The 26,805-nt window shown below is 31.7% G+C and overlaps 1 protein-coding gene across 2 annotated transcripts in view; it reads left to right on the top strand.

The window, feature by feature from the left end:
• LOC107446744 (properdin) overlaps nucleotides 1-26,805 on the top strand; it is a 39,251-nt gene that overhangs the window by 8,970 nt on the left and 3,476 nt on the right. For both annotated transcript variants that reach the window (XM_016061486.4, XM_016061487.4), the window contains exons 4-7: nucleotides 2,862-3,038; nucleotides 5,847-6,032; nucleotides 9,441-9,629; nucleotides 11,714-11,866. In XM_016061486.4, coding sequence (XP_015916972.2) covers nucleotides 2,862-3,038; nucleotides 5,847-6,032; nucleotides 9,441-9,629; nucleotides 11,714-11,866 — 705 coding nt within the window. The remainder of the gene's footprint in view (nucleotides 1-2,861; nucleotides 3,039-5,846; nucleotides 6,033-9,440; nucleotides 9,630-11,713; nucleotides 11,867-26,805) is intronic.

The following is a 26,805-nucleotide window of genomic DNA, read 5'->3' as shown; positions in this document are numbered from 1 at the left end:
AATACCAGCGTGAGAATGCACTGCGTTTGGGATAATCGTCAGCGCACAATGCGTGTACTTTTTGGAAGTGGTAAGGGTGTTGCATGTCATCGTGCAGTATGCGCATTATGGTGGAACGAGCTACACCCAAGACACGTTCGCCTTCTCGGCGACTTCTCTGCGGGTTGATGGCATACTCCTGTAGCAAGGTTTCCTGTACGACGGGTGTGCGTGTAGCACGTTCTCGACCGATGTGGCTACGTGCTACGAAAGCACCTGATTCACATAATCTGCTGTGCAATCGTTCAAACTAAACATGACTTGGCTGACGTCTGTTTGGAAAGCGCTCAAGGTACGTCCGTGCCGCGGCTCTTCCATTTCCATCAGTTGCGCCGTATACGTAATGCATGTCGGCTATTTCTGCGTTACTAAACTCATTCAATCTTCTCCTTCAACCTCCACGCCTGAAATGATTGTTTTTCCCACTCTCCCGTTTTCGTGCATTTATCGCCCTCTAGCGGTCGCAGTTTTAATTTTCGGACACAAGTTCCTATGTAAATCTTGTTCGTCATGATATGACAGACCAGCATGTAAAGTTTGTAAACGATCTTTTGAGACACCCTGTAGAGTTCTCTTGAGGTTCAAGGGTAATGAAGAATTTAGCATCGGCCCTAGACAGCTCCTTATTTATAACTTTTTTTACTTGCAGATTAGCCTGTCGTTGATAGTTAGCCCCCAGATAGTCGGCTTGGTTGACTAGTGGAATTATTTGATTAAAAAGCATCACCTTATCTTTGATTCTTTTGTGCCTCTTTTTACGACGAATTAGCATTAGTTTGGATGTATCGGCATTAATTGAGATTTTATCATCAGCACATCAGGATTCGATGGCTGGCATTAAGATTTCTTACAGCTAGATTGGAATTCAAGGATCTGATGGCTGTTGCAGCGACATCTGCATAATAAGATAATTTCTCTGATTTTCACAGGTCGGGAAAACACTGGTTAAAATTAGGATGGGTCACAAACTGCTTCCTTGCAGGACTACAGCGTGGATTTCGTCGGAAAGGTGTCTGTTTAGTCGTATTTGAAAGGTTTTATTAATTAAGTAAGAAACTTGATGATATTAAAAGGAAGTTTTAAAGCAATTAATTTAGTTATGAGGTCTCTATACTAGACGCGGTCAAATGCCATCTTTATCAATAGCAGTGGTTTCTTTTTTGAAGATTCCACCGCTAATAAAGTCGGATGAGTTGATTCGCAGTGGAAAGTTTCTTGCGGCACCCATTCTTCTCCTTTGAAATAAAGGTGAGTAGGGATTCTAGCCTGGTAAGAATGATCCGTTCTAACATTTTTCTTAAAGTTGGGAGGAGGTTTATGGGTCGAAAGTTTTCTGGATGTCTTTGCCAGGCTTTGGAAATAGGATAGCGTTTTTCCAAATATTGGGATAGTAGTTAAGATTAAGGCATGTATTAAATATTGCTATAATGTCTTTGATCTTATTTACAGTGCTTAATCATTCTACTGTTAATATTGTCCAAGTAAGGTGATTTTCTATTATTTGGCTTTTTGATAATGCTGGTGATCTCATCGTGATTCATTTGATTAATGGAATTTTGGCTGCTATTGCTATTGACCTAATTATTATAAGTTTATTTGGCACGTCCTCTTGCTGCTTGTTGGATGATGGGAAGGTATTTAAGAACTGTTTTCCTATAGTTTCGGCAAAAAAGATTATCTTCTCATCGTCGCTGTAGACGTTTTTATTGTTGTGAATAATATGTTTATTTATGGCTTTGGTGGATTTTAGATTTTGTCATTTTTCATATTGACTGGTCGTTTATATTTAAGTTGGAGAATTTATAACACCAGCTGACATTTTTATATTTTTCACACATGCTTTTTATTTCTTTGGTCAGCTCGTTGAGTTTTTTTTTATCTCCTGGATTTCTATATTTTTGCAATTGTTTCCTAACGTTATTCTTGCAGCTGATTCGTCCCTTAATATCTCTAGGATGCTTCTGGAAAGGGAATGCCAAATAAGTGATTTTTATCTAAACATGAACCGCACAGTTGGAGTAGTGGGTAGTGTCTTCGCTTTCCTGGTGTTCGATTCCAAATGATAAAAGCTTAGTGAGTAATCGAATACCTCTTCAACACATCGTCTTTTAGAGGATTGTAATCCACTCTCATGCAACGCCAACGGCAGTAGAGTCTCAAAAGTCTATGGATGAGTCGGTGGTTGCGAAGCATGATGCGATGATCAAGTGACTACAACTCCAACATCTGATTTGCAACATGCCTTTTGGCTTTAGTGTAGCACTGCATAGTTTCGTTCTTGCATCACTTTTGCAATTGAAACTCAGGCAGCCTCTAATATACCATAAAGGTTGCTTCAGGGCTATGTTTACAATAGTGAGATTAGGAACCTAAACGAAACATCCCGCTTTTTTCTGTACATATATTTTGTGTGTGTTGTGTATATTGCATGTTCTATATACTCCATCTTTAACACTAGAGATATTTCGAACTTGCACGCAGCATCCTTCACTTTCCCGTACACATATTCTGCGCATGTTATGTATATTCCATGAAGGTAACTCCATTCCTACGTTAACAATAAAGAGATTTAGCACTTGCACGCAGCATGCCGCTCATTCACTTACTTACATTTTGAGCAAGTTCTGTATTGAACTGAAATTTATATAGTAACTGCTCTTCGCAGAAGATATGTACATGATTCTAAGTGAAAGAGCTAAACATGTTTAATCAAATTAAATTTCTGTACTACCGTTTTCAGATCTTTAAAATCAGTTTTCATTCCTATCCGATTCCGTAAGATGTAATGACGGAATAAATCAAATTATGGGCATTTATTTTAGGTGATGGAAAATGGTCATCTTGGAGTCAGTGGTCATCCTGTTCAGTGACTTGTGGTCAAGGAGGTTCCATCCATCGCTACAGATCTTGCAACAACCCCCCACCGTCTGGAAATGGAAGACCTTGCGACGGGCTCGCGCATAGTGTCCAGTCTTGCCAAGCTAAAATAAAGTGTCCAGGTAAGAAAATAAAAATCTGACATTCCTCGTTTTTTTTTTTTAGTTTTTATTTTATAACCGTCGTTGAACAGCTGACCCAATTTTTTTGAGTTCACTACTACTAATGTTCACCTCCGTAGTCTTGTGATTTGGTACCCAATCTAGAACTCCTGAATCAAGTATTGAGAGAAAATTGCTTTCGTGGAGGACTTTTTGATGGAACTGAACCGCATTTGCGTTACGTGGAGATGAAAACCACGAGAACTTCCCACTGTTAGCCTGACGGCAAGGAACGTTATGATCCGTCTACCACTGAAGATATTTCACGTCAGCACTGTGGTTAATAAAAGCCGATTGCAGGAATTCATAGGGACCAGCCATCGCCGGGGTTCGAACCCGGTTCACCTTATTGGAAGGCGAACGCAATATCCCTTGAACCCTCGTGTCTCGTAAATTTTTTCCGCATAGAAAACTATTTCACTGTAGTTTTTTTCAGGCTTATATTATTTGAACCCAATTCTAATTGGTTATGCGGCGCATATACCGAAAATTGCTGTAATACAAAATACTAATTTGTTTAGAAAATTTGTTCATTTTGACGTAATTTTGAGGATTGAGTTAAATAGTATATATTTTTCTCTCCAGTGGAAGAAAGTCATTCGCCAAAACACAATTTTTTTCCACCAAATTTACGATTTTATCGCATTTGACTTCGCTGGCTCTGTTAATTCTTTAAATTACGTCAAAGATCAAGTTCATGACGAATGGGTAAATGGCCGAATAGCCCTTTCGAATGAAATTAGCCTATTTATAACAACGTATATATTAGCCTACTTATATTATGTTTTAATCTACAAAATCAGACACAAAAACAAACTTTCTCTGAATAAGCGTGCCTTTTTTCGACGAATTGGGGTTTCTGACCCCCAAAATGTTGGGGATTAGCCACAGTCTGGGAAATAGTGTTCCTATAGTTTCGTCAGGAGAGCGGTCCTAAGTTTGGACCCTTTAATTTTAATTTCACTTCTCCATATCTCGAGATTTTTTTTAAACGAACTGAAAAATCTTTGTGCAAAATTATAATATCTGTTTATCCAAAGATAATTCCATGTAAAAATAGCTTTTAGTGAATATTTATTATTTTATATTATTTTATTTCATAATAATCGAGAAACTTTTGAATAGTAAGGTATACAATTTTTGACATCATTTTAAAAAATTTCAATCTTAAATGGCAAAATACAAAATTTGATCGAGATCTTTCAAACAATTCCTGAGGATCAAGAAGTAAAATTAACAAAATTCGATTTTTCAATTCAAAAATTTGATTTCTCAGGAACTATTTGACCGATTTCGCACAAATTTTGCAATTTGCCATTTGAGATTGAAGTTCTCTAAAAATGTAAAGAATCATGTTCCTTACAATTCAAGATATTTTCGTTTATTATTAAATAAAATAATAAAAAAAAATTTAATATTTTATATTTTTCAAGGAATTATTTTTTAATAAATAAATTTTAGAATTGTGTAAAAATTTTTTTCAAATTCCCTTGAAAATTTCTCTTTATCTAGTGAAATACTCAAAAAGTAAAATTAACAATAATTGGCGCAAATTTAAAACCGCTTTCCTTACCTAAATATCGGGACCCTATTTCCCACATTAAAGATACCCACTTATATTGCAGGGGTCAGAAATTCGAATCCGACAAGGAAAATGTATGTTTATTTAGAGAAAGTACGTTTTTGTGTCTGATTTCGTAACTGAAAATATCTTTTCAATTAATTATTAGCCTAGTCACCCCTTCGAACCATTAAGATTGAATCCTAGAACATATGGCCCTGTTCCTTAGATGAGAAATTATTAAAAGTTGTCAGTTTTTTTTTCTCTCTTTATACATAATTCTTGTAACTATTTTATAGCTTATTCTTATATTTTGTTATTCCATATTTAAGTTGTTAATTATTTTCAACTTAATATGTCTTAACTTCATGATTTCCTTAAACTAATGACTTATCAAATTTTGGTGTCCTCTCATTCCCTACTTATATCTTCATACCAATGAAGTTGTCGTTGCTACTTATGCTACGTTTTTTTTAACAACCGTTGTTGAACAGTCGACCCAATTCTGGGTTTGAGACTACCAGTGTTCAACTCCGTATCCTTGTGATTTTGATTCCAATCCAGAAGACAAGTGAGCTCCAGGATCAGTACCTCCAGAGGTATTGATTTGTTATGGGAACTTGGAAAACTTTGTGACCCCGACGGATTTAACGTGTATCAGTCACCATATACTACACGGGGAGTCTTCGGTCGACAGGGGTCGAACCCACGACCTCTTGGACATGGGGCCAGTGCCCTACCAACCAGTCTATCCCGGCCTCTACTTCGGCCACTTGCCCACGTCAGCAAGACTGCTTGAAATCAAGCGAATTTTTAAGTCAGAGGATGCGTTTCTTGTTTCATCAGTGGAGCCATCTTTGGTCAAAAATATGACAGCCACACACATGTACAGCCCATTTTACAGGGAGAACCAGAGCACGATCAATCTCCAATTCAGTAACCCCACAGGTATTTATTTGTAATGGGAACTTGGAGGACTTTGCTACCCCGACCAATTTAAGGTGCTCCAGTCATCATTTAATTCACGGAGATTCTTCGGCTGGGAGGATTTGAACTCCCGTTCTAATGAACATGAGCCCAACGTCCTACCAACCAGGCTATCCCGATCTGCCAAAAACATTTTTTAATCAAGTAGTTATAGTAACATTACTTTTTGTGAAAATTTAAGTAATTGATAAATTTAAAATAAAAGAGACTTTTAATTTCAGTGAATGGACAATGGTCTGAGTGGACAGAGTGGACTGAATGTTCTGTGACATGTGGTGCGGGTGAGCAGAGGCGTTGGAGGGGGTGTGATGAGCCTCCTCCCCTATTCGGCGGCAACGACTGCAACAGAACAGAAGCTGGAGAATTGCAGATCCGAAGCTGTAATGGAGATTTACTGCATTGCCCGGGTAATTGATTTCACACACCACTTTATACTTAAAGTGAAAAAAAGTATTAAACACCTGCTATGTAGTTTAGATTAATATTTTTAAAAAGCTTTTTTTAAAAATATTAATCTCATTTAAAAGCGTATTTTTAAAAAGCTTTTTTTATACCTACCTATTCTCTTCGTGGCAGCTGGCACATGAGACCTCTTTTTCCAGGCATTCCTGCCCTGAGCCAGTCCTTTTACCTCTTCCCGTTTTGCACAGATCATGGTGCATGTATCTTTGCCAAGTAAGATTTGGTCTTCCTCTTTTTTTGTTTTTCATCTGGTGCCCTAGTAAGTGCGATGTTAATAGGGCTATCCCGTTTTAGACAAAGGATATGTTCAGTCCATCTTCTCTTCAAAATTTCCTCGTGAATGGGAGATAATTTCGCCTTTGTTAGTTGATCTTTATTTGAGATAGTGTTATGACAGATAATGTTTTATATTATTTTGGAATGTTCCTCGTTTTTCTGTTTCAATTTTGAGGAAGTTTCAACATTCAGCACCATTACAAAAGTGTATATTTACACAGATTTTTATGTTTGAAGCTCTCTAAATTTTTTTAAAGACAGGTTCTAGCTTTTATGTTTCTTTGGTTTATGTCATCGTTGCTTGTTTATTTACTCCCAGGTATGTAAAAGAATCAACTTCTTCAGAATTCATTTTATTATTAGATTTTGTATTTATTCGTATGATTATCGTTTTATACTTATTTATTTATAGACCTATTTGATTTGCTTATTTCTTAGATTTTTTTTTTCAAGATTGATGGATTTAGATAAAAGGAGGAATATTTTAAAGCACTAGTGGGCTGTTTCGCCTGCTCGCTTGGCTCTCTACTAACTTAGGTACATTGCAAATGCACAAAATTCTAAGAATTCAAAACAATCATTCAAATTCATGTAACAACTTTTTTTTAAAAAACAAATTACATCTTTTTAGTAAATACAAAGTCATTAAAATAAATTTGAATTCAAATAAATGACATGTAATTCGTAAAACCAATTAGAAATGTGCTATAGTATAAAATCTTAAGATAAAATTTCTAAAACTGATATCTCTTTAAAAAGGTTAAAATTTTGGCTATAATTAATCGTCAAATAAATTCGTAATATATAAATTCATGAAAAAAAAGCTTTCGATAAAATACTAAAATAGAGGTCTATCGACAAAGACTACTCACTTCTGCCTAGCTTAATAATATGAGGCTGCAGCTGATAGTGTGACATTTGGTGAGAATGCTCTCTCTGGTTATTTCAGTTTCCGTTTTTAAAAGAGCTATATGTTGAGCCATCTCATCTAGATTTGGCATGTGACATTTTTAGCGGCAATTATTGGTCGATTTTCTAGCGTTGCCATTCGGGGAGTTGTAATGAGGCTTGTCGCCATGTGAGAGAAATATATATATATATATATATATATATATATATATATATATATATATATATATATATATATATATTTTAATGATACGAGATGTGCATACATTGAACAACTCAACTTTCCATAGAAATGAAAGTGTGATATCATCAGATTGAAGTGGTATCGTTATCATTAGTAGTATCATGGAAATGTTTTGTAGTTGAAATATGCCAAGAGATATATATACGCCAAATAAATAAATTAATCAGAATTAAAAAAACTTATTTTTTTATTTCAAATTATGAAAAGATAGTCTTGTTTGATTCGATTCAAATGATCAAATAAAAATTTTATTGGGTTAGGAGTAACTAATAAAATCATCACAACAATTCCTTCAAGATTTTAAATTCAATAACTAAATTAAGAGACTAGTTAAAATGCTTTATTAAAAGAAAGATATATGTAAAATGAGCAATTGTCAGTGCCTTCTCACGATTTGTTTCGCACCAGAATAAATCTTTGATCCACGTTCGTAGGTGTATGTCTCTTAATGTTTGTTCTAACTACTTTTATAACATGCTATCTCTAATGGAAATGACCAGTCGAACAGATACAGAACTTCGTGAATTGTGAGTATCTTCTGGTTACCATTGACTATCCATATTCCATTCTTTTACTACTTATAACACTGATCAACTCTATTTCTTATTGCATTTTTAAAAATACTCTATCTTGTCTAATTCAGGTGTGGGGATCTGAAATTTGTTTTGCTCCTTACAGATTTATTTTCAAATGGCATTTCAAGCCTAATTTTTGTCGAAATGTACAAATTTAATGACGTTTTAAATAACAGGGGGTCGCTTAAATATTTCGAAAAACTTATAGAGGGCACTTCATCAGAATTAAAACTGCATGGGAAATGTCATTGTGCGTGGGTGCTTCTCAATTCTGACACCTGTTCATAAGCACATGATGAAGCAGTTCATAATAGGGAAGTGTTTCCAGAGGCGTGCATGACATTTCAGAGCATGGGTTCCTTTGAAATCCTGAGGATGTACCCTAAACCTCTTGGAAGTTTATCGCAATATTTACGTAGCCCATTGTGTAACGCTTTTGAAATTGTACATTTTGACAAAATTTAGAGTTAGAATGTCCACATAAAAGAAAAACTGTTGCTTGGAGAAAGTAACCGATTAGAAGATTTGAATTCAGAGATACGAAGCTATCTAAGATGCATTTTTAAAAAAATTTCTTGCAGTAGAAAGAACTCTCCCCCCCCCCTATTAATCAATAGATGAAATAGGGTAATTTATAGTGAAGTCAGCATGGAATTATATTTTCTCAACTTCATGAGTTAACTCAAAAGATTCGTTGAAATAAAATGCTTGATTCAACAAATCGGATTCGCTTTTACAAACCAGAGATGATGACACTTCAATCAAGGCGAAACTTGATATAGTGTGCCCAGAGAAAGATTAAAAATGTCGGGGGAAAAAATCTGATAGGGGATTGAAATGAACGGGTAAGTTTATTGAGAAGTTTATTTACTTACAAAAGTTGCCATAAGATGACGCGTTGAGCAATTGATGACCGGAGTTCTCCATTCTAGTGTATGAGGAGGTGCGTAGAAAGGTGGTTATGGAACCAAATTGGGAGTTATCATGCATTCTGTTTGTATGTGTACACCTTGTGTTTCTGCAACTAGAATATCACAGGTTAGATTACAATCGTACGGCATTTGTATTCAAGATCTCTGTACAGCTTACAGTGTCATCTGTTGGCAACTTTTATAACTAATTTACAAAATTTCTGCATAAAATTTTACGTGATTTGTATCATTTCTCCATTACCTTCTGTTTCCGAGAATTTTAATTTTGAAATCAGTCTTTTTTGGACTCTCGGTAATTGTAATTTTTTTGGTAGTTGAAATACTTCAGAGTTTCAATTATTATAAGTCACCTAAAATACAAATGCACACAGTGCTTTTGCACATTGAGTTTAACTTTTTTCCTGAAATTGTTTGCAGTGGACGGAAAGTGGTCAGAATGGGGAGAGTGGGGAGATTGCAACACTCCGAATTGCGAATCTTCCACTCAACCAGCCTATTCTTTGCGCCAAAGGTCATGTGACTCACCCCGTCCAGCACATAATGGTAGTATGTGTCAGGGGACATTCCTTCAAGCTGGTCTCTGCCTACAACCAATCAATTGCAGAGGTACATTCATTCATAATTACTATTTAAATGGGTCCCTGACGTGGTTCCCAATAGAATACCGATGTCAAGCATCACTGGCTGTGGGCAGTGTGCGGATGGGTGGCCACTCGGATCAGCCCGAAAAAAGGACCGAGGGCGGGTGGTATCGGTCCTCGTTAAACTGTTCTATCTTGAAGTGCTCGACTTTGCGTGCAGATCGTTGGATTATTGAAACAGAAGACACATCCTATCTGCAGAGGATCAAAATTGCGATGGCATGTCTCGTTAGCATGGATTCATTATCAGAAGTGTTTACCAGACCGTCGCCATTAGCCCTTCGTCCAACTCTAGAGGGACGTAAAACAACAACAACCATTTTTAATTGAAGTGTAGTTGAATTAGAAATACTTAATTTACATCCCACTAGGGCTGCACAATAGGCTATTGGCGACTGGTTTAGGAAACATCCTGGAGGATGATCGGAAGACATGATTCGGATCCTCTGCAAAAAGAATGACTTCTGTGCTTTGGTAGTCTAACGAACTGCGCGCGAAGTTGGGAACTTTACTTCAGAACAACTTAATGATGTACAGATACCGCGCATCCTTGATCGCTTCACTAGCTGATCAAAGTGCTCACCCACCCACTCACTGACCGTTTTCAGAGATGGTTGACTTCGATGGTGTACTGGGAGCCGTGTCTCACGAACAGTCAACTGTGGGACTTATTTCTTATTACAATTTCTCGAATTAACCAATAAAAATTGATTAAATTAATAAAGAAAACTGCAACTGTCATGCCACCAAAGACATGACAGTTGCAGTTTTCATTGTTGCCGCATTGCCATTGCAACCATTATGCCGTTGCAATGCTGTGGCCAAATTTTATTTTATTTTATAACCATCGTGGAACAGTCAACCCAATTTTTGGGCTTACGAATACTAATGATCATGTAATTTCGAACCCAATCCTCCAGAAGACAAGGGAACTCCTGGATCAAGTATTGGGGGGAAATTTGCTTTCGTGGAGGACTTTTTGATGGAGCTAACCCGCAATTGCGTTACAGAGAGAGAAAGACTACGCGAACCTCCACAGTTAGTCTGACGGGAGTGGGACTCTAACCCATGATCTGTCTACCACAGAGGATATTTCACGTCAGCACTGTGGTTGGTGCAAGCCGGATATGGAATTCGTGTCGACTGGGATTCGAACCCGGTTAGCCTCATTGGAAGGCGAACGCTCTATCCCCTGAGCCATTGCGGCTCCCGATGACCACATTTTAAATCCGTCGTTGAACAGCCGAACCAATTTTGGGTTTACGACTACAAATGTTCAACTCCATAACCTTGTAATTTTGAACCAATCTGGAAGACAAGGAAACTCCGGGATCACTACCCCCAGAGGTATTGATTTGTTATGGGAACGTGGCGGACTTTGCGACTCGACAGATTTAACTTGCATCAGTCACCATTTACTGCACGGGGAGTCTTCGGCCGGCGGGGAACGAACCCACGAACTCTTGGACATGGGCCCAGTGCCCATGTCCAAGAGTAACATCAAAATTTGAGTACAAAATGTTGCTTACATTCATACTAGTATTTAAATATCCGAAATATTTTCTTTTTATTAAATTTTTTTTTTGATAAAAAAAAATTCCCTTTTTTTATTCCAGTTTCTTTTAACTAGTATGGTTTGAAAAATTTTATTTGAAGTCATTGATATGTTTTAAATAATTTGTATCGTGAGCGCAAGACCTCATAGTAACTTTCTTTTTTCTTCACATTTTAACCCGAGAAAAAAATTAATTATAAACTACCTGTGCATTATTTATAAAAAGTATGCATTAGTTTAAATGGAAACTGAGCTTATTTTAAACTTCTGCAAAAAAATTCAGAATTCGAAGTTTTATATAAAGTAAAAGAAAAAAAAGTTGTGCAATGATGCTTACACGATGAATCCAAACCATTTAGGCACTTCAAAACTTTTTAGACAATTTAAATTTTTTTTGACAATTTTTTTAAAAATGTAATTGAAAATATATTGTTCATTTTGTGATAAAACACAGTTGAAAAGTGCAGTATTAATGTAGTTTTTTGTGTGTGCAGTGGATGGTGGTTGGAGCGAGTGGAGTGGATGGACGTGTTTGAAAGAGTTGGCAAGAAGGACAAGAGTCTGTAATAACCCTTTACCTTCGAATGGAGGAAGACCTTGTAAAGGATCAAAAATCGAATTTTATTCCAGAGAGGATGAGCATTACAGTGAGTTTGTTTCCTATATAATTTAAATCTCCAATGCTATGTCGGTTACATACACTTATCACTGAGGTTACTTTTATACACTATCTATCCAAAAAGCAACCGGAGACTCAAGTTTTTAAAACTATCTATCTAATCAACAATCAACTAGAAACTATCAACTCAACTATCTATCCAAAAGTATCAATCAATCAGTCTAATGCTACTTTTGATTGGATAGTATATAAAGCTAACCACTGAGTTTCCAGCTATACTTTTGATAGTCTTCAAAACTAACAACAGAATCCCCGGCTACTTTTGGTTAGATAGTGTGTAAAACTAGCCATCCAGTCATTGGATACTTTTGATAGTGTACAAAACTAACCCCCGAGTCTCCGGCTACTTTTGGTTTAGTGTGTAAAACTAACCACCCAGTCTCAGAATACTTTTAGTCAGTTTTTATACTTTATTTAACCAAAAATAGTCGGAGATTCAGGGGTTAGTTTTGTTCATTATCCAGCCAAAAGTAGCCGGTGACTCGGTGGTTAGTTTTATACACTATCTAGCCAAAAGTGGCCGGATAACCGATGGTTTGTGTTTAGAAATTATTTCCTATTGCGGATTTATACAGGAATATAAAATTTTATAATCTCTCTTACTAGTTTTAACTTTTATATTAAATATTAGTTTTATTACATAAAAAAAAGTCTGTGTTTCTGTCATAGTTTTATTTACTCCTGTCATATCATATATAAATAAATTCTACTATAAACAGAGAAATTTAAAAAAAAAAATCTTCATTAATAAAGCTTTTTGCAATTTATTCTTTATTTCAAAAGATATAATGGTACATGTCATAAATGTAAGCATGTATTTTATTCAATTTTAAGATAAATATACGAACCACAAAAAAAAAAGGGAAAAAACCGGTGAGAAATTAAAAAAAAATTGTTATCTGCTGCAACATGTATTTTTGTCCTCATTGACGAACTACATCCTAGACGAATTAACGGCATTTCATCGAACTTAAAAAAACAAACGATTACAAAGAACTTCATTAATTTAATAAAAAATAATGAAATAAAACGATAAACTCACCAATCTAACTGATAGTCGTTATAGAGTGGTGGAAACCATTTGGACCAAGATGGTGCCATTTTGGAACGCTTTATTGATAAAAAAAAAAAACGCGTCGTCTTTCTCATATGCACTAGGACAGGGATGGCGAACCAATGGCACGCGTGCCATATATGGCACGAGGCACAATATTTTGGGCACGCCACCGATCACAATTGTTATTACACAATGAATTGCTATTACACAAATGTTATTACACAATGAATTGCTATTACACAAATGTTATTACACAATGAATTGCTATTACACAAATGTTATTACACAATGAATTGCTATTACACAAATGTTATTACACTATGAAGCATATGTAACATTTAAATTAAAATTCACAAAAACAAACAAAATAATAAACAATTATTAATAAAAAATTAACAATTAATACTAAAAAAAAACAAAAAAAACAAGCCAACAATAAACAACTAGCAAAAAAAAAATTAACAGTCCTGCTTAAACTAACATTTTACAACCTAACATAGGTTATTTGTCATCGAATCTGCAACAACAGAAGTCACACTGATGTTACTTTAAGTTGTTTTAAGACATGTCAAAATGTATTTATTTTCAATGTAAATAAAGAGTTTTGAGTTGATAGTGTTAAGTATTTTTATTTTCCCATTAATCACGAAGTCAAAATTATTTGACGGCACGTTTATGACCTCATTAAGCAATTTTTTAGAAAAAATGGCACGTTGGTGTATAAAGGTTCGCCACCCCTGCACTAGGAAAAGCGCTGTGTTTTTATATAAGTAAGCTTCTTATATTAATAAAAAAAAAAATAACTCTGTGGTTATATTTTAGTTCTATATAATGCTTAGAGGTTGGTTTTTTAAGGATGTCACGTTTTAATGAACACAAAAGTACATTTTGTTAACATTTATTCTTATTTCTCACTATTTTTCTTATTTTTGCGTTCGAATGAAAGGGATTTTTATTTTGCTGATATGCATCATTAATCGTTTTAAACTAATAGAAAAGAAAATACGAAAAAGAGTTAATAATGTAGAATTTTTCTTTTCTCCGTTAAAAGTAGAATTTACCGTATCACTGAATTAAATAAACAAAAGTAAATAAAAATTTGTCAGAAACAGTACGAATTACAGAACTAAAGTCAAATAAAACATATGGAACTAATGAAAAGATTTTATAATTCTACATAAAAGCACAGTGCGAAAATTTTTTAAAACTCCAATACAACTCAACGTAATCCAATCTTAATACAATAATTTTAATTGAAATGAAGTATAAAATTCAAATTTAAAGCCATAAATCATATATATATATATATATATGATCATTAATGAATCTATTTTTCCTTACGGTCTAAATACTAACTTCAATTTTAAATCTTTTGATAATAATGAGTGTATCTATACATCTATACATAATAATAAACGCGGCTGTGTGTGTGTCTGTAATCACAATATATCGCCCCAGAAGCCTCGCCCAGGCACGAAACTCGGCACATAATTGTGTTTTGACATAATGAAGAAGTATTTTTTTTCTTTTTCAAAAATTTGGATTAGTTTCTTAGTTATCAGTCATTTTGTAAGAAAATCTATGCTTTTTCGTCTTCAAAGAGCCATATTCAAAAAACTATTCGCGATCGCAACGAACTATAGGGGGCGTTGTTGTATGAGACGCATACCTGCGATTTCTATATGAACCGTCATTCAGTTACTCTGGAGACGTCGTTAATGTAGCGTGTAGCATTGCAACGTTCCTTCTTTAATGTGGCTTATTAAATTTAAAAAAGATAAATGCTTGATATTCTTCCTTGTACAACCGAAAGCAAAATGGTATCTCTTTTTATTAGAGAAGGAATATCCAAAACACATCGAAAAAATATTTGTACATTAACAGAAAAAAATATGTATATTCTTATAAGAGTTAAAACCTAATGCCCGAGAAATAGTATTACTAAATTTAATGATATAACATGAAAGGCCCATTTAAACTTTACATTCTATAGTTTTAAGAATCATATTACTTCAAAAATTAAAATGAACAAAAAGTATACATAAGCCTCATAATTTTATGAAATTTAATTTTGTAAACAAAGTTTTGACAACAATTTTTATCAAAAAATTTCAAGTTTCAATAAAAATCATTATTTAGAAACTAAGAAACGTAAAATAAAGAATGCTGACGAAACAAAAACAAAAAAACAATTCTTTTTTGTCGCCATTTTTAGTGCTACGAAAATTCCTCTTTGGGATTTGCCAAAACAAAACAAGATGCAATTTTATTTTTTCAGGAGGGAAATATTTTACCGAAAAAACGAAAATGTACCAATTCCCACAACATGAAACTTTATCTTGGTAAACGTACGTTTTGGAAATGTTATCTCATTTGTAATCTTATTTATCAGAGTTCATATGGCGATATGCTTGTTTTGAATCTATGCTAAACTCTATATCGGCTCATTTTCCACCGAAATCCGATTGACTATTTTGATTTTAAATAAAGTGTTTTATTTTATGAATTGTCGCAAAAATTTTAAGTGTTGATAGGCGGCACTTAAAAACCGCCAAATCTGTAGCGGCGGTGGCGTTAATATGTAAGTACCGAATTTTTATTCCATACCTTTCTCAACCATATTACTTCAAACATTGGAATATACAAGAAGTATACATAAACACATAATGTTATACCATTTAATTTTTCAAAAAAAGTATTTTGAGAACAATTTTTATCAAAAAATTATAAACTAAAAAACCGAAAATAAAGAATTCTTAGGATAAAAAAAAACGATTTTTAAGAATTCTGTACATTGAAATAAAAACTTTCATATTGTTTCTTTTTTTATTATTCTTATAGTTCTTAATCAGACGTAAAAAACCATTCTGTAGAGAACCATCATCAAATGAAAAAAAAAATATTTACAAGCAAATTTTTTATTGTAAAAATCATTGCACTTACCTGATTTATGATTCCCGGAGAATTCCAAAATGATAAGTTCCTTGTTTGAAAACTTTATTCTCAAATAATAGATACATAGTTTATACCTTCATTACTTTTAGATAACATACTACACAGCAAAATTTTATAATTAATATGAATTTGAATATGTAGCTAAAAACAGAATAGCTGAATTCTAGTTGAACTTATTCTTTCAAAATTAAACAAAAACTTACCAAGAAAACGATTTAAATTAATTAAGAATCAGCACAAATGGCACTATTTCAAGTAACTTGGATAATTTTTTATTGTTGTTTTCCGAATTATATGGATACAGAAATATATACTATTCTATAACGAAGAAGAATATGCTATAACTATTACAATTCTGTATGTTCTGAATTCATATTTATTCACTGGAATGACGAAAGCAATGTTGACTTCACTTTAATTCGTAATGAATTGAAGACAGAAGAAATGCATTTTACCTTAATACACGCATCTGTAACAGTATCCGAAATCGGAAGTCATCAGTTGCAAGTTTGTTGATAATAGAAATTAAAAATTATGGAGGAATTTTTCTTCAAATGTTTGGCGTGTTCTGTTCCTGAAAGATTTACTAATATTCTGGAGATTTTTTTCAAGTTCTTCGGCCTTTTCCTTAGGGAAATTTTGTTTCTTATTTGCTGCTAAAAAATGGCGTCTGATTCAGTCAATGACTTTGATGGAACTAAATGAAAACGTGATAAATTAATGTCCGATATTTACAGGCTCCCGCTAGACGGCGTACTCGAGCGTTGCGATCGCGAATTACAAAATGCATATACTTTTCTCCACTCTTATAAATGTACGCTAATGCGAACCTTACAATTGAAATATTAATTTTCGACAACTTAAACCAATAATATACGAAGGAATTAATAATTTAATTGTAAGGTTCGCATTAGTTTACATTTATCAAAGTGGATAAAGCTTTAACTTTTGTACTAAAAATGTGGCAACATATTAGATACGTAAATAGAACGCTACGCTTTGATATATTTATCGCTGTTCATAATTGTTATAATAAGTTTTTCTTCTTCTTTCCACGCTCTTTTTTTTTTTCTTAAGCGAAGACGATAAGGGAAAATTATACTTGAGAATGCCCCTTGGCGAAATTGGTGACTTATGTTTGGCGCTATTCCTGTTTGCGCGGAACACCGTGGTAACAGAAATACGGCCAAAACATAATGATATTTCAAATCTATTACTAATTAAACCTTCATTCATACACCAGTCAATCACTGTTTTTTTCTCATTGTTATTAAAATCGTACAGAAACTTAGGATTTATCTTATTGACAGTATTCATTTTTAGTACCAGAAGCAAAAATAACCTTACCAGCCGGTATCCAAAGTAGAACTAACGGATCTCTGAAATTACATTTAAAAATTCATTTAAAAACAACGCTAAATTCTAAACTAATCAGAATCACGATTAAAATCTAAACCAATCAGAATCACGATTGGTTTTCAGCATCTCCCAGCTTGGCGATCAATCGTGATCACAACTTGACGGGGGCACCCTCAAGTATAGTCTACCCCAGTTAGATACTGTCTAAATTCATCGTGAATAGAATCTGTGTACCTCCATCGTCACATAAATTCGGCGAAATATGAATCGAAAATGGCGTTTGTGGTACCGAACTGGTGATGACATTTTTTTATAAAGTCCCTTTTTATGACTGCCCACATACCTTCGATCTTATTGACCAGAAGTAAAAGTAACCTTACCAGCCGGTATCTAACGAAGAACTAATGAGCCTCTGAAATTACGTATACCGTTGAACATTAATAACGCTAAAATCTAAACCGTTGAGAATCACGATTGGGTTTCAACATCGCCCAGCTTGGCGATCAACCGCGATCACAACTTGGCGAGAATCAAGGGGCACCCTCAAATATAGTCTACCCGACGTAAATTTTTGTAGCGATGTAGAAATAGAAATTGATACCATAAAAAAATTATAGAGAAATAGATACCATAAAAAATTAATTCGTTTTCGTGTTCTTTTCATGTATTTAAAGCAACTTTTGTATGCTTTTACAATTTCTGAAGCCTTTTTTTAAGAAAAAAAACAAGTCTCCACCTGATAGTTATATTATAGGTTAGGTTACCATAGCAAAGTTACATCTTCAAACATCCTCAAGAGCTATAACACATCTGCAGCAGAACTGGATATGAAGACAAAATTGCAGGACAGAAACACTTTAATTGTCCACTAATCTTCAGATTTCCTGCTATGTTTTAAAAAACTTTATTTGTGGAAACCTTTAGCGTGGCGGACAGCTGGCCGCCTTAGGCGGCTAGTTTATAATATTTTCAAACTTTTTAAAAATTACAATAATAATAATAGAGGAAAAAGAGGTAACAGTAAAAATAAAATTAAATATAACTTAAAAGATTTTGTTAATGATTGCATTAATTGCTATGATCAACCCAATGCTATTAAATCTATTAAAACTAAAATTCTAGGGGTTAAACTTAATTTTCACAACAAACTTTTAAATTTTTTAAAGTTAGATCAAGTAAAAATTAATTCAAAACAATATTTTTCTAATTTTTTAAACTTAGTTGAAAATCTAGCTAGATATAGGTTTAAGAATAATTATAAGCACAAGGATTTACCCAAACCAGATTATTTTGTTTTAGATTTTACCAATAAAATTTTTAATAATCTTAACATAAATGCAATTATAGGTAAAAATAAAAACTTTCTTCCTATCCAACTTAATTGTAAACCAACTTTTAGATACACTAAGAGTCTAAAAAATTTAATCTGTAATTATAGGAATATAGCTACAGATAATTTAAACTATGTATGTAATTGTGATGATTTTAAAGATACCCCTTTTTTGATAACTTCCATAAACACGTTATTACAGGGGATTTAGATATTATTGACAACGATAAAATTAAAAAATTTATGTCTTTAGGTTCAAAATTTAGACCATCTTTTCCAACTTCAAAAAACAAAGTTATTTCCATTTTTATTAAAAATCTCGATGATTTTATTTTAAAATTATCTTACAAACATAATTTCCCAATTGAAGGTTTCTTTGAATGGAGAGAGAATATCATTAAAGATTTTAAAATCAATATTAAAAGGGACAAATTAGTTTTTCAAAAGGATTTAATTTTTAACTCTGTTCTAAGACAAGATATTAAAAATATTCAAAATAAATTTTGTATTACCACTGTTGATAAAGCTAATAATAATTTTGCAATTATTTCAAAATTTTTTTACAAACAACTTCTTTCCAATGAACTTAATAGCAATATTACCTACAAAAAACTTAACACCAACAGTGATATTATTATTAATAAAATTAACGCTATCTATAAAAGACTTAAAATTAAACCAAATAATATTAACAATTTTCCTTTTCTTTTTGCCAATCCAAAATTTCATAAGACTCCAACCAAATTCAGATTTATTGCAAGTGGCGTTAATAGTAACATGAAAAAAATCGGTATTTACTTTGAGAACATTCTTAAAAAAGTGTATAACAAAATTAATAAACTTACTAAAAATAATAACTATTTAAATTGGAATATTAAAAATAGCATTCAGGTTTTAAATACACTAAAAACTTTAAAAAATGTAGATTCAATTCACTGTTTTGATTTCGAAAACCTCTATACTTCCCTTCCAACTAATAAAATTCATGATGACCTTCTTCAAATTCATAGCATGTTTAATATCAGTGATATTATTAATGAAGATAACTGGAACTTTCTAGTACATATTAACCTTAACAACAATTATATTCTTTTCAATGACCACCTTTTTCAACAAATTAATGGTATTCCCATGGGAAATAATTTTAGTACTAACATCTGCAATATTTTTCTTTTTCTACAAGAATATAGATTTGTAAAATCACATGTTAATCTTCCAATTGATTCTCTCTTTCTCAGAATCATTGATGATCTATTAGTTATTAATTTTAATGATTTCGATATTCTAGCAAAACATATTTATCCAAATGAATTAATTCTTAATAAAACAAATAATAGTAATTCTTCAGCAAATTTTTTAAATTTGACTCTTAATATTAATGCAGATAAAAATATTACATTTAAACTTGTTGACAAAAGAAATGATTTTAAATTTCCAGTTAAAAAATGCATAGATTTTAACTCTAACTTAGCCAATAAGGTTTTTTCTAATATTATTGCCAATCAAATTCATAGATTTTACAGGAATAATTCTAATTATAACGAGTTTTTATTAGATACTGATATATATAAAAACGATTTAATAATAGCCATTTTCCTAGTTCATTTCTTAAATTCTATTTCAAAAATATCTTAAAAAACTTGGTACATTAATTTTTAATTTTTATTTAATTTTTCTGTTTTAAGAATAAGCTCTGATTTTTTCAAGGTAGGAACTAACTATGATAAACTATTCCTAAAGCCACTGGACGGAATAGTTTGGATGTATGACCTTTTATACTGGATTAGTTAAATATTTTTTAGTTACTTTTTAATATTTGTAGCCTCTTAAAATTAATTTAATTTTAATTGTCCAGTATAATAAACAGTTTATTTATTTTTATATTTATTTATTTATTAATTTTGTATAAGTGGAATGGGCTCTGGTTCGTAAAGAACCACCCCAAATGAATGCAGGTGATACGTGTATACTTTAAAATTATGTAAGGTTGTATGAATGACGGATAAAACCTATAAACGGTTTTCTATCCCTGTATGCAGGCTCTGATTTTTAAATAAGTCACCCTATGAAAGTTGGATATGTGTATTCTGTAAAATTATGTAAGGATTTATGAATGAAGGATAAGACAAAAACGGCTTTCTATCCTGACAGACTGACTTTTAAATTAATTTGCCTATAAATGATTTTTTTTTTTTTTAGTCTGCTAATTTAATCAATCCGTTTAACATTTTTATTATTATTTCAATTTTATTACATTTTTACTAATTGTTTCTCATAGATGGCAGCACTAATATTTTCCTAAAAAAAAATTTTTTTTTTCTTCTTCTTCGATCAAATATATTTTTTTAATTTTATTTTATTCGATTCAAGCTATAAGCACAACTTCCAATATTTTACATCTTCGCGATTTTTGTTAACTGTTTTATTATTGTACTTTTAAACCTTAACCGCGTTTTAATTCACGCCGGTAAGTTTGATTTCTTTTCACATTTTTCTTTTATTTCATGATTTTTTACAACATAAGGTTTTTTGCGATATCGACACATATAAAGAATAATTTTTATCTTAGGATAATTATTCTTTATTCAGAAATATCGCATTTATAGCAATAGATGTGTCTTGATAACGACTATTTGCTTTTACCATTCTTGTTTCTCTATTTATTTTATTTTATTCATGTTTTTCATGTTAATTTGTGTATATATATATATATATATATATATAGGGGAGAGTCGGGTACCCCCGCCCACAGTCAATTTCATGTGTATAGAATATTTTTTCAAGTCAATGGGCCATCGGACATTAATTGTTATATTAAAAAAAGATTATTTTCAAAGTTTCAAGTATTTATGCAGCTGGTAACATGGTAAGCAATAGTTTTGAAAATATGTTGAATACAGAAGTCATGAAATTAAGGAAAATTGATTGAATGTTTCGATTAAACTTCATTTTAATACTAAAAAAATAATTTTTTTTATACATACAGCATTAAAGTATGTAGTCTTAAGTTTAATTTGCACAAAGAAAGAAGTTTGTATGTAAAAAATTGTTCTAGTAATTACAAATTTACAAAAAAATTGGATTTCGGGTAGCTTCGCCCAGTTACAAAAATTGTGTTTTTTGACTATTTTTTCAGGTGTAAATGAGAATGACCAATGTATTGACAATAGATAAACCTTATTTATCATTTTTATCACAAAATTATCTTATTTATTACATATTTATATACTTTTAGTGAATTCTATCATTTAATAACAACAAATGTCATACCTTTTATCATTATTAATGTATATTAATATATTATAATATTAATATATATTTATATTAAATATTTAATGAAAATAATTTAATTTAAGTAACAATAATTAATAACAATAGTTGTTTTTCAATATAAACTTATTTGGTTGATCTCTTCTTATAAACATAATATAAAATACTTCTTATAAAATTACAAATTCACTTTGTATTTTGATTGCATTCAAATGCTTCTGTAGATTGATTCGTTAACAAATGAGTGAAAATAAATAAGTAAGCAAATAGCTTATCATAATATTTATGATTTCTTGATATTAAATTTAATTTGGATACATCAATTACCAATATGTTTTAATATTATATGAAACATAAATTTATCTATTTAAAAATGCAAAAATTTATATATTTAAAAATGCAAATTAAATATTTTTAAAATGTAATTGATATATCCTAATTAAATTTAATATCAAGAAATCATAAATATTATGATAAGCTATTTGCTTACTTATTTATTTTCTCTTATTTGCGAACGAATCAGTCTACAGAAGCATTTGAAAGTAATCAAAATACAAAGTAAATTTGTAATTTTTTAAGAAGTATTTTATATTAAGTTTATAAGAAGAGATCAACCAAATAAGTTTATATTGGAAAAAAACTATTGTTATTAATTATTGTTACTTAAATGAAATTATTTTCGTTAAATATTTAATATAAATTTATATTAATATTATAAAATATTAATGTACATTAATAATGATAAAAAGTATGACATTTGTTGTTATTAAATGATAGAATTCACTAAAAGTATATAAATATGTAATAAATAAAATAATTTTGTGATAAAAATGATAAATGAGGTTTATCTATTGTCGATACTTTGGTCATTCTCATTTATACCTAAAAAAAACAGTCAAAAAACCCAATTTTTGTAACTGGGCGGGGCTACCCGACACATTTTGAAAAGAGCTAAAAAACATGTTTTTTTAAATTTCTATTTTTTTAAGTTAAACTATTCTTTTTTTGGTTTATTCTTTTTGCATTATTTAACTAGATGGTAAAACAATAGAAACATACAAAAATATTGATTATTACTCAATATTATACAGAAATATAAGCAAAACTCCTTAGGTGGGCGGGGCTACCCGACTCTCCCCTATATATATATATATATATATATATATATATATATATATATATATATATATATATATATATATATATATATATATATATATATATATATATATATATATATATATATATATACAGTGGAACCCGCTTAAAAAGTTCCCTTTTAAGAAGTTTTCCCGCGTAAGAAGTTATTTTTTAAAAAAACCAATTACCATAATGTTAAATTTACTTTTATAAGAAGTTTTTTTCCCGTTTAAGAAGTTTCCACTCCTAATTTCAATTTTTTAAAATTTTATTTAAAATGTCTTATTTAGTTTTAACTTGCCCTTACAAACACATGTATGGGTACTGACCACTGACCTTCATCACTCCTTTGTTACAAAAAAAGGTGACTTATCAGGAACAGGTGTGAGCAAAGGAATGTGAACCTTTAGATGAACTATGAAACTGATAAGAATGTAGGGAATAGCTTTGTCATTGTGTCCACCTTAAATGAATAGCCTGGTGACTCACGAACTTCACTGCTGTCCACACCCATTCAATAACTGAAGAGAAAGATACATCTAAACATTTAGCAGCATTTCGTTGAAAATTTTCTTAGTGTAGGCGCTTATGTTATCTTAAAAATCATCGTAAAAAGTTTGATTTTTGTGGAAAATGTCCTGTAAAGGCATTAAGCGTAAAGCTCTATCTATTGATGACAAAGTAAAAATTTTAAAAGCTGTTGACAGCTATCCTCAATTAACACGAGTTCAAATAGCAAAAAATTTAGATCTTCCTGTTACTACGTTAAATGGCATTATTGCTAAAAAAGACATCATCTTAAACTCTTCTTGTTCCGGTGCATCCCAGAAAGTAAAAAAAGTGAAGAAAGGAAAATACGAAAATATTGAAGAGAAACTGATGATATGGTTTAAACAAGCAAGATCCGCCAACATACCTGTCAACGGAACTCTTCTTAGAGGAAAAGCATTAGAGATTGCGGAGAAATTGAATGTTGATTTTACGCCTTCCAATGGATGGATTGATTGGATGAAAAAAAGAGCTGGTCTAGTTTATAAAACAATTAAAGGAGATTGTAACAGCATTGATTTACAAGAAGCTGAAGAATGGAAAGCTAAATTACCTGAAATTATTTCAGGGTATCAACCAAAGAACATTTTTAACATGGATGAATGTGGACTGTTTTTCAATCTTTTACCAGATAAAACTTTTGCCTTTAAAGGTGAACCCTGTCATGGCGGAAAAAACAGTAAAGAACGTTTGACAATTTTAGTTGGGGCCAGTATGAATGGTATAGAAAAATTACCGATTTTAGTTATCGGTAAATCGAAAAAACCAAGATGCTTTTGAAATGTTAAGTCACTGCCTTGTGATTATGACAGTAATCAAAAATCCTGGATGACAATTAAAATTTTTGAAATGTATTTGAAAAAATTAGACAGTAAGATGCGAAAAGAAAAACGAAACATCATAATCTTCGTAGACAACTGCGCTGCTCATTCCTAGGAGAATAAGTACACTAACATCAAGTTGCAGTTCTTACCACCAAATTCTACTTCTGTTCTACAACCAATGGATCAGGGAGTTATTAAGGTATTTAAGCAGCATTATAAAATGCGACTTGTGAAACGGATGCTGGAAGGACTTGAAAATACTGGAGAGCTAAAAAAAGTCAATATGTTAGAAGCGATTGAGTTAATTGTATCAGCATGGGAATTAATAACACCATCTGCCATTGCTAACTGTTTTCGGAAAGCTGGATTCTCTGACGGAGATACAACTGAAGAATATCTCTTAGAAGCTGAATATGAAATATCAGATGAAGACGAAGAAACAAACGTAAATTTTGTTAATGATTGGAAGTCATTCAAAAATAAACTTAATTTCACAGCATCGTTTGAAGAATATGTATCCGTTGACGACGAAATTTTACCTTGTGATATGCTGACATTAGAGGATATTTGTGATGTTACAAATGATACAGAAGAATTCAGTGAAACTGAAGAAGATATTGCTAAACCACATAGCTTTTCTGATGCCAGGAAAGGGCTGGATACTTTTAGGAAATTTATTTACACTGTTGAAAATGTACCCCCGGAAATGTTTAAATTTTTACAGCAGTTGGACAATTTTCACTTAAAGGTAGGTGAGAAAAGACAAAAACAAACCACTTTACATGATTTTTTCTCACAGAAATCTAGTCAATTATTGTAACAACGTATATTACATTGTATGAAACAAAAAATAAAGTAGGTTACTTTGTTTTTATTTATTAGCAATTTTTTTTCTAAATGAATATTAAAATTCAATATTTATTTCATTAGGCTGAGAATTTAATATAAGTTACACAATTTCAAATTTTTTAGTTTTTTATTAATGTGTTTTTAAGTTTCACCGTTTAATAAGTCGTTTCTTTCCACTCCCTTGAAAAACTTCTTAAACGGGTTCTACTGTATATATATATATATATATATATATATATATATATATATATATATATATATATATATATATATATATATATATATATATATATATATATATATATATATATATATATATATATATATATATATATATATATATATAATCACAGTTACAATAAAACATATAAACAAATAATAAATCTAATTTAAGTAAAAGACATTATTGACGAGAAATAATTATATTTTAGCTAATTTTATGAGTGATACGGGGTTGTATTTAATTATCTTCATGTTAACTGACATTCTAACGTTATGTCGAGAAACTCAGCTCGACTTTAGCACACCATTTTATTCAGCAAACGATCAGCTGGTGCTTAAGTCATAGGTCACGTGTCTGTGCATCAGTGATCGTCTTCTTTTCGAGTTGCGACTTTCAAAGGGGACAAAGAGGAATGAGTGGCAATTATGGGAGTTAGTGAGGAGAGCGAGCAATGACCCTTCTAGTTTAACTAAAATTTGTAGTGGAAGATAATTTGTTTTGCTAGATGTTAAGGCCTGGCTTCTTAGGACAGGACGCCGTCAGCTGAAAATCAGCGCTAACCTCTGATTGGTCCATTTGTGAGTTTGATAGTATACGTCATCGAACGCTCATCTTGAACTACAATTGCCGTCCAACTCAACTGCTGTTGGATTACAACGTGACGTTAACCGCAGAAGCAATGGCGGACAACATCCAACAGCACATTGAAATCAGCCAAGATTTTGATTTTTACATTAAACATAGCTTCTTCATTAAACATGGCACTCTTCATTTAGCTCAGCTATAATGTGTTTTTTCTTGGACAAAGTCATTATTTGTTCTCTAAAACACTGGTCGGCAATAACAAAATCAATACAAATTCAAAATAAATATTTGTTTACATTATTAACGCATGCGCAATGAGAGATAACGTCTGCGTTGAACCGACTGCTCACGCTGAGCTAACAAAAAAGTATTTTTTTGGCGTCAGCTCTACGTCAACTTTCCGTTGACGCCCAGATAAGGCGCTTCTCCTAAGAAACCAGACCTTTAGTCTGCAACAGAAAAATATTCTCCTTCATTTACGCTTTAGCTGTATTTATATGCTATGAAAGTATTATTCCTGAATTCATATTTAAAAAAAGGAATAATATTTTTCCGTAAAATAGGCGTTATTTTATATTTTATAAGTTTAAGTATAAATGAATCTAAAATAAGGTAATTTCTGTTAGTTTGTTACAACAGCATCATATTAAATATTTATTATAACTTCAAGGAATTTCTTTTATTTATGTAACTACATATTTTTCTTACATAGCGACAAAAAAGTCCTTTTTCCTTTGTTTTTCTGTGGGGGTCCATAGGGAACTGA

Source organism: Parasteatoda tepidariorum, chromosome 5 (genome assembly GCF_982258835.1).
Source record: "Parasteatoda tepidariorum strain Cologne lab strain chromosome 5, Ptep-v5.0, whole genome shotgun sequence".
In the NCBI taxonomy this organism is placed as follows: domain Eukaryota; kingdom Metazoa; phylum Arthropoda; class Arachnida; order Araneae; family Theridiidae; genus Parasteatoda; species Parasteatoda tepidariorum.
Note: the sequence above shows the minus strand (reverse complement) of the source record. Positions and strands in the feature narration are given on the sequence as shown.